This window comes from Archocentrus centrarchus, chromosome 11 (genome assembly GCF_007364275.1).
Source record: "Archocentrus centrarchus isolate MPI-CPG fArcCen1 chromosome 11, fArcCen1, whole genome shotgun sequence".
Lineage (NCBI taxonomy): Eukaryota > Metazoa > Chordata > Actinopteri > Cichliformes > Cichlidae > Archocentrus > Archocentrus centrarchus.
In genome coordinates, this window is record NC_044356.1 from 18,590,977 (window position 1) to 18,602,808 (window position 11,832).

General features: G+C 40.3%; 1 protein-coding gene across 1 annotated transcript in view; it reads left to right on the forward strand.

Annotated features, from left to right (window-relative positions):
- Window positions 1-11,425, forward strand: part of triqk (triple QxxK/R motif containing) — a 28,620-nt gene extending 17,195 nt beyond the window's left edge. The window contains exons 3-4 of the mRNA XM_030741285.1: window positions 2,899-2,984; window positions 10,360-11,425. Of these exons, the coding sequence (XP_030597145.1) occupies window positions 2,899-2,984; window positions 10,360-10,467 (194 nt within the window). The 3' untranslated portion in view covers window positions 10,468-11,425. The remainder of the gene's footprint in view (window positions 1-2,898; window positions 2,985-10,359) is intronic.
- Window positions 11,426-11,832: the final 407 nt, after the last annotated feature.

The window sequence follows — 11,832 nt, forward strand, 5'->3', positions numbered from 1 at the left end:
GCTGGGGAGAGGGAAGCCTGGGCTTCTCTGCTTAGGCTCCTGCCCTCGCAACCTGGCCCCGGATAAGTGGAAGAGGATGGATGGATGGAAATTTCACACAAATTAAGATCATTTCGCTATCTTTAATGCAAAAGGTTTGAATTAAATTGGCATATGTTTTCAAAAATAGATGCATAATAGGAACATTTAGTAGACTCAGACTATTGGACTCCACTGTATATAATAGGAACTATTTTTCTTTTTAACTAGTAAAGTTTCTTGTCATTCAAGCAAACTAATATTGTCTATCAGTCTTGTATCTTCACTTTAATGGCCAATTTGTATGACACAAATCACATACCTCCCCTCTCTTTCCCTTGAGTGCACAATCACGTGTCTAATTTTAGCTAATACCCCCTACCTGTCTCATTATGCTAAGCAGAATAATGGCTCAAGATTAAAAAAAAGAAAAAAAAAAAAAACGAATTTCACAGCCGTCTTCATCAGACACCATTTATAGGTAATGCGATGACAAACAAGCAAGAAAAATCTGTGAACTTTCCATTAAGTGGTGTGGGGGAGACGGCCACTTTCACTTTCCTCCTTTTCTCTTCAGTGATGACTTCAGTGAAAGGCACGCTGGGGGAAGCCATCCCAGCAGGTACCCTAGGCCATTTTACAAGGGTTAATGTTCCTCTGAGACATGTCATTGTTGTTGTACAGAAGAACAGTGATGCCTCTTCAGTGTGGCAGACTGAGGCAGGGAGGGATGGGAGGATAGCATGTAGCCCAATGCAGGTAGATAATTGGTGACAGAAAGTGTCTGCGGCACTGGTGAAGCAGTGGGAACAGCGATGACAAATAGGAGCACTCATAAGCCCAGTGCAATATCATCAGGCACGCGCATGTAGACTGTGTGGGCTCCAGACCCACACAAACAAACCACAGGAGAAAGCCAACATGAAGCTATATGAAGCACAGCACTGTAACACAATAGTATATATATATATATATATATATATATATATATATATATATATATATACACACACACACACACAGAGAGAGAGAGAGAATTACTGATGTAATTCTCCAGCATATACACTACTCTGCATATCAGCTATTAATTAACTTGCTTCGGAAGTATTCTGATTGGACCCCAGTTAAGTACTCATCCTTACCACATGTTTGTGGGCATATTGAGTTGTGCATCCAAACAGAATTCATCCATGTGCATGTAGAAAGTTTTATTTCTATAAATCGGGGGGGTGAAGATCCCTGATTTTGAAAGAAATGTCATTTACAGTGTGAAAATCTTTGCACCGGTTATGTGAATAGTGAGCAACCTGAGTGCCCTCCAATCAAATTTTCCCCTCTCCACTTTCTGACAAGTGGAGGAGACATTCAGTGCCCCCGTAATGAATTCCCACTAGCTCGCTTTTTGCTCCTGGCAACATGCTCCCCATTTCTATTAGCCCTCCACAGAGTCAGTGGGAGGTGAACGAAGAGTTCAAGACCAGGAGGGATGGGGGGAAAAAACAGAGAAGAGAGATAGGAAGTGAATATCAGATTTAAAAAAAAAAAAAGATGCATGGGGAGCAAGATTGTTGAGAGTGAGTGAGTATGTAGTGAGACAGATGAAATGCTTAACACAAGTCTAATGGTCATTTCCTCTTTTCCTCTGTGACTGGACCTATAAGAGAGAAACCTTATTGAGTGAAATTCAGCTCTACACACACCTCTCTACCCCTCTTTTCCCACTAGCTCATTTCTTTTTTCTCCCAAACCCCCTCCAAAATACATCTTTCATTCTCCTTCACTGGTTCCCGCTTCCATTGTAAATGAAGCTCACTTGGAAGGCGAAAAAACAACAGGCTGGCCCCTAAGGCCTCGGTCTCTTCATTGCTATGTAACTTCTCTGTTGCATCCCTCTCCTAATGAAGTACAGTGAGTTCACAATCCTTAACTTAAGTTTGATTCATGAGGACTTCATAGCTAACCTCAAACTCCCACACTAATCTTACCTTAATCATATCTAGATTTAACCCTAAGCTAAAGTTCAACAGTAGTCTGTGGATCCACAGTCCGAGCACTGACGAGGTCTCACAAACACAAAGATTGCACAACTTACACATGCGCACACACAAGCACACTGTTCAGCAAGCTGTTGCCTTTCCACCCTATTGTTAGCAAAGTTCCTTTTCCTGCAGTGTGTTGTTTCTAATTAGACCAAGACAACCGGCTGTCTCACGCACACCCTGCACACATTCATTTTGCCTGGTGGCCAGTTTGCCCACAGGACTCACCCTTGAGAGTTTGGCCCATGGGAAGTCAAGTAAGCACAGGTGAACTGTGTGCAGCTAGGTTAGGAAAAGATTTATTGTGTTTTGTAGGCTGTGTGAGGTGTATATAAATTTATTTGTGAAATTTCAGTGCTGCACCAAGTTTTATTTCTCACTTGCTTTGTTTTGTTTACCAGCTGTTTTCAGCACGACTAGGTTTTTTTTTTGTTTTGTTTTTTTAAGAGTAGTTCAGCACAGTGGCAAAAATGTATTTTCACAGAAAAAGAGCAGAATGTTAGATGAGAAGATCAACCCCATTCTCATTTGAACTAAATATGCTGCACACATTAGACGACCAGTTTAAAGACTGAGAGAAACAAATGAGTATGGTTGCCTACCTGCAGCTTAACCATTATATTTGGCTTGTTTATTGCTTGCAAGAACTGAAGCACAGAATGATATGTGGTTTCCCTCAGGGTGAGGTGAGGGGCTATTTATTGAGTGGGCACAAAAAGTTTGTGGTGTCTTTGGTTGTCTGGCAGCGGTAAACAAAATCTTTCACTCAGTATCACCAATTCTCAGTAGCTTTGGTACCCCATTTACTTTCTTTTTACTTATTTTATTTCATTTCTTTTAGGCAAGCAAGACTACAAAAAGACAAAGTCGGTTTTGAAGGCAACACGGCTGAAAGCTGAAGCAAAGAAGAACTCGTCTGGATTCAGGGTGAGTTCATTTCTCTGTAGGACTACTGCAGTCTGTATACAGTTTCTATCTAATTTTTTGTACTCCACAAACTTCACACTTTCTCACTGTAGGAAGTGACTGTAGGCCTTTAGGGAACGCAGTAATCTACAGTAGATCTGCATATAATTGTGTGCATATAACAGTCTGTTCTTTGAAGATCCTAAAAGCACTAAAGAAGATACAGTATGCTACTGTCCTTCATAGAATTATGTGTAAAATAGTGCATTGTCTTTATAAACAAAAACGACATAACGCCAGCTTTTCAACGCATATTGGAAACTCTTGGATATGTAAAATTCAAAGGTGCTCTTACTCTTTTAATAGTAGAGGAGAAATGAAAAGGGACAAGGAGAGACAGTGGGAGAAAAGTGGAAAATACAGCAAGCAGAATAGGAAAGGAATAAGAAAATGATGAGCTGGTTGGCGTAGCTAATGCTAAAGTTAAGGGAGGTGAAGGTGTTGCAACATGCTATGCTTTTTTTTCTTTTTTTTAACTTTTTGTCACACTGCAGTGATTGGGAGCTGTAGTGCAGGCAAAGATGGATGACTCTTGTGTTTATCACGCTAATGGCAGAAGTAACGCTGCCGTTTATGCTTCTGTTTTACCAGCCGAATGAGGAAAAGCTTTTTTTCTTTGTGAATTAGCTTGTGAGTGTACCATGATTCGTCCGGGGAGAGCTGGAGGTGGCAGAGTTGAAGATGCTAAGATTTTTGTTGGGAGCACCCAGGAGGGACAGAAGTAGAAGTGAGAATATCAGAGGGACAGCTCAGGTTGAGTGATATCGAGACAAAAAAATTAGAGAGAAGGCTGAGACATATAGAGAGTATGGATATACTGACCAGAGGATGCTGAAGATGGAGCCACAGAGAAGGTTTATGGATGTAGTGAAGGATATGCAGAGGGTTGGTGTGACAGAGGAGGAGACAGGGTGAGATGGTGGCAGGTGATCCGCTGTGGTGACCCCTAAAGGGACCAGCCAAAAGAAGAAGATTCAAATTACATTTTCCATAAGATGAAATCAAGCCACAGGGGATTTTACTTTTCATTTAAAAAATAAATAAATAAATAAAATAATATAAAAAAAAAAAAAATCCAGTGTGTGTGTGTGTGTGTGTGTGTGTGTATATATATATATATATTAGTTTTTGAATGCTTATTTTCCTTTGTTACATTGAAAAAGGGTTCTGTTTACAGAACCCAAAAAGCTAAAATGTTTCACTTCCTGATTAAGCCTCAGTTGCTAAGAAGTGAGCAGAGATGAACAAATCACAGTGAGGATTAAACACTGGATGAAATGGTCAGGTTTTAAAATATGCATCTCTTAGACATGCAGGGCCTCATTAAACACGTCTTTAATCCAATTAGATTAGTCCATATCTTGAAATATTGATACTGGTCATGAATAATTCATGTTTTTCATGCCCAAGATGAGGGGAATTTTCAGAGGTTGGATTAAAAATACCTCTGGGACGAGGATATTAAACTGTCTTAGACCTCTTGGCCCTGAGTTCGATTGAAATTCAAGCCCAAAATGTAATGGATATTTGGTCACGCTTGCTTTCCCATCAAGTCCTTTTAGCGTGATATGAAGTTGAAGAAGTGATTTTTACACAGCTCTGTGATGACAGTAGAAATCTCTCACTCGCTCTCTCTGAACCTTTCGTTGACAGCAACGATTTGGCTGGATTTTTAGGCCTGGTTTGGATGTTGGGGCAATGTTGTGTGCATAATTTCTCTTCTCTCTCTCTTCTCTTCTCGCTTCTCTTCTCTTTCCTCTCTTCTCTTCTCTCTTCTCTTCTCTTCTCTTCTCTTCTCTTCTCTTCTCTTCTCTTCTTCTCTTCTCTTCTCTTCTTCTCTTCTCTTCTCTGTCTCTTCTCTATCTCTTCTCTTCTCTTCTCTTCTTCTCATTCTCTCTCTTCTCTTCTCTTCTCTTCTCTTCTCTTCTCTTCTCATATTCCTGGTTGAGATGCTGTTCTCAGATGCAGCTGGCACCTCAGAAGGGCCAACAGACATGCGGGCACAGAGAATCTGACAGCTGCCAGGGCAGGCTGTCTCGGGGCTGTCCTGGTAACGGGACAGTCTGGATGAGTTGGCAGAGAAAAAGGATGGAGACGCTGCAGAAGAAAAAGTGAGAGAAGGAGAACTTCTGTTCCCACAGTAGTGATCAGTTGTCTGGGTAGCTTAAAAAAAAGAAAAAGGAAAACTAGCCACCTGCTGTATCCACGCAGGTCCTTATACACAGGTTGAGTCACAGTGTGTTTACGGAAGTAAAGAGTTGTTGCCAGAATACAAGTCTTTGGCTCTTCCAAAGAGTGGATGGTATGTGGTAATGACAGCAGAGAGGGAGAAACTGGCAGGAAGTGCAGTCTGCAGCCTCTCCTCAGGTTGCCTAGAGAAGAAGCAGTGCCTTCAAAGTAGCTCCAGCACATTATCTTGCAGCAGAGGAAACAAGCCTGCTGCCTTGTCTAATTGGCACACTAGCCTTCTGTTCAGTTCTGCACTGTTTTCTCTCAGTCTTATTTAGCTGCTGAGCATAGAAAGTTGGGGTAGGGTGGTCGGGGTGGGGGGGGGATTTCTTATGGAATTGGCAGAGGATGGAGACGACAGATAATGATGGGTATCTTCCATCTGTCATTTGTGAATTTGTGTTGTGTGGCAAGTGAGATCCTATAGAACCAGAAGTATTAGTTTTTGGACATTTTTGCCTCTATTTGACAGGAGGGAGTGGAGGAAGACATGAAGGGCTGAGAGGTGGGTAAGGCCAGTGAGGACTTGAGCCATGGATGCAGCTCCCAATCTAAAGATGTTTTTAAGTATTTTTGAAATGACATCCTATATGTCTATTCAGCCTTTGGTAGCAAATTTTATAACTGAAGTCAGGAAGCTTGTACTTTTTGTTTTTAAAGGGACAATTTTGAGCGACAGAAGCATTAATTACTCAGATGTCCAGAGTCTCTGTCTGTTAGAAAAAGGTTGTGTTTTGTGGCCTTTTGTTCTGTTTAACAGTGCTGTCATTTATTTCTAACACAACAGTGGCACATTCAAGCTTTTAAACTTTAAACGTGATCCATTTCAGCGTGGGTATGTATAAGCGGAGTTGTTATAATCAATTTAGGTTTTGGCCAAATTAAAGTGAAATTTAATCTGTGTGCTGTTAGTTGTCATACCTGCATTTTAAAACACACTTGGCAGCACCAAGAATAAAAAAAAACGTATTAAAGCATTTTTCTGCATCACTGAACGAACGCTGTAACTTTCCTGCACAGCTTTGTTCAGTCATATTTCTAACTTGCAGCTCTAAGTCTTGTGTATAAGTAAAGCATATTCCCTGTGTTGAACATCTCCGTCACACTCGGAGCATATCATCAGAAAAAGAATCAGTGAAGGTGCGATGCTTGCAGCCCATTTTAAAGCACAGCTCTGAACTGGATCCAGAGCAGGTTAAGTGCGCAACACTATGAGTTACCATGGTGATGTGGAGGAGAGCGCTACCTTTGTGACCTTTAAAACTCTGGCTTTAGGCTCAGCATTCTTCACTAACCTTAGCTCTGTAGCATTAACCTCACATCATAGTTCATCCCTCTGGATCCTGGGAAGCTGTGATGAGCATTTTTTTTTCTAAGAGATGAAATGATTAATCAACAAAATTACTAATAGATGCATCACTGTTAAAAACTATTGTTGAAGCTTTGCAAAAGATAATGAATGGGGTGTGAAGGCTGGAGAACGGTATGCTGTCATTGATGGAGGATTGATTGCTGAACAAAGCAAATAAAATATGCATACAAATATTTACTTAGAAACTTCTGTTTAATTGTTGAAGAAATGGACTCTCATGGCTGGTTATTTGTTGCTGTGACAGTTATGGATGAGACATGCTTACTAACTGTGGTCCGAATGCACCAACAGTTGTGTGTAGCTTGGGTCTCTCACACGCTGCCACCCACATACTGCCACAGACACACCGACTCTAACCTGCTTAGCACACGGGCACATACAAACAGACGTACACACACGTATACGCACACAAACAAACCCAGGAGGAGAATAAAAAGTGGGACCAGATGAGGGGATGTCTGCTGAGCTATGGCTTGTCGCCAGGGTGACAGGGACTAGGCTCGCAGCATGCCGAGTGTGCTGCAGCTGCCGCCAGTGCTGAGAGAACCACATGATGAAGATGATGATGTGTTTGGGCCCCATCCAGAGGTCTCCATCAAAATGTGGGCAGAGAGGCTGTGTGTTTGTGTCTCAGGGTGTGTATATGTATGTGTGTGTGTATATGGGGGGGGGCACATAAATGTATTTGTGAGACAAGGCAAGAGTCAACACAGTGGGCTACTCTCCTCGAAAACAATGATCTCAATCAAGTGCAGGTGCTTTCTACAACTCGAGTGTTTTCACCGAAACCCCTCCAGCTTGTTTTCATAGACAAGTCACTGTAACCAGCTGTTCTCTTTCTCTCTGAAACCTGATGCAAAGAAGGGGGGGGGGGAGCCTGAATTGTAATTTTTATTTTATTTTTTGTGCCTTTTTGTGTCTCCAGCAATTCAATGAAATGCTTACCTATGTCAGAAACACAATGTTTTCTTTGTGATATTCTCGACAGAATTACAAACGCTTCTCTTTGTTGTGTTTTTCAAAGCTGCCACAGAACGCACGAAAAAAAGCAGAAAACAATCAAGCCTCTGTGATTTGATAACAGTTCTCTTTTCTCGGAGGCCTGGGCAAAATAGAAAAGTAAATCAAGCAGTGGAAGCCTGGCGGTTAATATATGAAACTAAAGTGCATGAAATTTAAAAGTTTTCCAATTAAGCGAGGACTTTAAGCTGTTTGGAGGCTGCTGGGATGCAGATAAATGTGGGCTGAGGCTAATGAAGACCAATGCTGCTGATGACTAGGCACTACAACATGTACACAGATAGCTGTGGATGCTGTGACGCCTTTTAATTGTCACCCCCATCGCCTTCGTCAGAGAGAAATTATTATTAGCCCCCCACCACCCCTCATTTGTGCCGAGCTTTATCTCTCACTTGTTTTCTATTTCATTCTCACTTTTTTTTTTCCTTCTCTCTCATTCTGTCATTTTCCCTCTTCGGTTTGGCCAGTGGGTTGATTTTTGTATTCCGTTTTGCGTGTGCATGCAATTTTTGGGAATTACTGAGGTGATGTTTTCTCAAACTGTCACAGATTTTTGGTGTTTGCTTCTATTTTTTTAAACATCTTTCATGATGTTTAGTCTTATCTCGTTTGCTCCTTTGGTCTGTTTCCCAGTCTCTAATCATGTGTCTCATGAATACGTGGACTTTGGTTTTTCCCTCGAGTGTATTTATAAATCTGTAAATAGAAAACTCAAATTATTAACATTTGCAAAGGTTAAATTGTGTAGGAGTTTTCTTAGGAGGGCATTTTTGTATTACTTGTCATGTCACCTTTGTTGTCGTGGCCCAGTTTGCAATTTAAAACTCATTTCGGCATTCAAATCAAATGTTTCTTTTTGAATAACCTCCAATCAGACTGTACTCTGTGCTCTTTTAAAGCTCTCCAAGCTCTCCAGTGTTGATTAGAAAGTTTGCTGCTAATGAGTTCTCTTGATAAAGAATAACTGGCATTGTTCAATACTCTGAGTGCCCCTAATGAAACTCCAGCTGATGAAGATTGTAATCGTGTGAGCACCACATAATGAACAAGCGCTCCTAATTCCCATTTTCAAGTTGAATACCACTCCTTTGGAAAGCCTCAATTTGTTTGACAATTAACCAATAGAAAATCTTAAAAAAAAAAAAAAAAAATAGGCCATTTTGTAGAAGAAAGTTTAACTTCTCAGTAAAAATGGAGGGAGAAAAAGTAAATGTGGAGACTGACTGCAGATAGATTTTAAAACTGCAGCCACTCAGTACCTGGCTAAGTGTTTTACATAGATGTTGCTTCAGTTTTACCTACCAGCGCCTAGTTATTACACAGTGGGCCTCATAAGTCTGCGTATTTGTGTGTGAGATCACGGCAAAACGTGATCCTGGTGATACTTTGGTTGAAAGTAGGGCTGATTTTCACGAAACCAGAAAATCACGATTCTCGATACCCAGTTGAATTCAGACAGAAAAAAATGAAACAAAAATTATCTAATGTGCTTAAATGTAGCCCAGGAAATTTGTTACAACACAGGACACAATAACAGAGTAAAACACAAAAGCAGTTCCGCTAACTTCACGTGTGGACACTCTGGAGACTGCACACTTAGCGTCTTGCTAAACATGTGAGGACACGGTGGTCCTTAGCCCACTCAGCAGATATTGGTCACAAGTACTTTACAAAGCAGTTTTGCATCACCGTCCTCCATGGAGGACATCCTTCAGTGCTTTGAACCTTGGAAAATTATGGGCAAGAACAATAGGACCTAAGTGTTATCTGGGTGATTAAATGTTTGGAGAGTGAAATGTTTGTGAGACAGACAACGTTCAACTCAGCTAAAACATCTGCTGTGGGCGGGGTTTGTTTTGCCCGTCACCACTTCTTGTATATAGCTATGATATTTATTTAAAATACAGATGTGGAATATTGTACAGTGCATTCATCTTTTTCAACTTCTGACAAATCATAAATATTATTTAAATCAAATGTATCTTCACTTTGGAGTAAAAAGGAACCCACTATGTTTTTTCACCAACAAAGTTCATGGACTTGTACCATATTAAAATAAGTTTTTATAGAAGTATTTTTGTGTTAGTATATTTTCTGAAGAGCTAACACTTACACACAGTGTATGAGGATGTAAAATTTAAAAAAAAGTACATTAAAAGAAAAGCAAAAGTAGAAACTATTTGACACTGTAAATGAGGAGCTGTGGAGGATTTTCATCTGCTTCCAGTTTATGCTTCTGATTTAAATATGAAATGTGAGTTCATATGTATACGTTCATACCTATACTTCATCTTTCACACATAACGATAATAGCTTTGTTTGCTTCTTGGTTGCATTTTATTTTGTTTTGTTTTTCCAGTTTAATGTCTGAAATTAAAGTGTGAATGCTATCGTTAGATTTGCCCTTTATGCACATCAATGTAACTGTGACTGAGAGTTTAAATATTTATTTTGCTGTTTTCAAAACAAGAAAACAGCAAATCTTTATTCACATGCGGTGAATTCAGATGAAAAGAAAGTCCTTAGAGACTTGGCGAATACAAACATAACACAAATAAATAAGCACAATAATTATGAAACACTGCAATCACATTCAAACAAAGCAGACACTCCTGAGTGTAAAGACAGGCTAGGGATTGGGCAGAAAAATAAAAACAGACCTTAGAAGAAAATTTTGAATATGATATTTTAAAAGCTTTTCTTTTTCCTTCTCAGGATGCGTTCCTGGTCGTCGCCGCGATCCTGTTCTTCGTGCTCTGTGTTTATGCCTTCTTCTACCTTAACCTGAGCACGGAGATTAACCTGGACGTGGACGTGGATTAATAAGAGGTGGACAGTATGCCAAATACTGCACATGAGCCAAATGGTTAACTCAAGCTACCCCTCCCCGCCCCACCCAACCACCACCACCACCACCACACACACACAGAAAAGACACAAGCCATCACACATTAATGTTTCAGGGGTTTTTTTATGATGGTTTTTTTTTTTTGGAATTGATTAGATGTCGATCATTGTTTTCTGGGATGAATCTGTACAATCTAAAGTGAGGTCTTTAAAAGAAAGTGACCTCTTGCTTAACATTTTGCTGCAAAATCTACTTTGTGTAAATAAAGTTAGCATCCTTTTACACAAGCAATCCGAGCTACAGTGGAGACTAATCTTCGTTTAGTCATATTCAGCAGAGTCACGTCCCACTGTTTTCCCCACTGATAGAAAAATGTAAATCTCCTGCTGAAGCTCTTGTCACATTGAGACAAACATTCGCCTCACATTCCAGTGCACCAACCTCTCCTCCCAGATATCTGGAGATCACAAAGTGTGAGATTAGAATCCACAAAGCCCTTGTCCTGATTGAACATGTGTGCAGAATACAGAATAACACGTTGCCTGACATACATGCAGCAGAGAGACTGACATCCTCAGGGTAAGCATATAAATATGATTTGGTTCATCAGTTTGAATGTAAAATGTGGAGATAATTGATGGCTGACGAGATGTGAGCCTGCCTTTTTTTCCCTTACAAAAAACACTCATTTCATTCCATCTTGTGTGTATTGTGTTCTGTCGAATGTGATATGTCTCTATAGAAAGGAATATGAAGGACTGTCAGTGTTTCTTTTTTTTTCTACTGCTTCACTCTTTGTGCCTGAGGGCCAGCACGGTGCAATCACTTCAGTTTAACTGTTTCCACTTTTTGAGAGATCGTTTGTTGGCAAAAGTACAGTCAGTAGCTTTTATTATGTTCATATACATTTTTTTTTTTTTTTGTGTGTGTGTGTGTGTGGGGGGGGGGGGGGGGGGGTTGTTTAAAATGGCATTTTTCTCATGTTGCATTTACTTTCTTTTGTTGCGCAGAAAAAGCAACACAGTCATCTATAAGGGTTTTACAGAAGTCAGGTTTAGTGCAATGAATAAAAGACCAATACCAAATACATGAGTGTTTTAGTTTATTCCCAGCATGTTTTTATTCCAGAAAGTCTTTGTGGTGGGACGTGTCACGTCTGCTGCTGATATGATTCCTGAAATATGAGATAGATTTTGAGCTTTCAGTTTTTGCCTTTTCACCTCTTTTCTCCCATGACCTTCCGACCTCTAGTAAAAGACCGCGTGTCAAAGAAACCATTATGATGCGCATGCACCCTTGCCCCTCACTCAGAGGCTTTTATCTGGCCTTGATATGTCCAG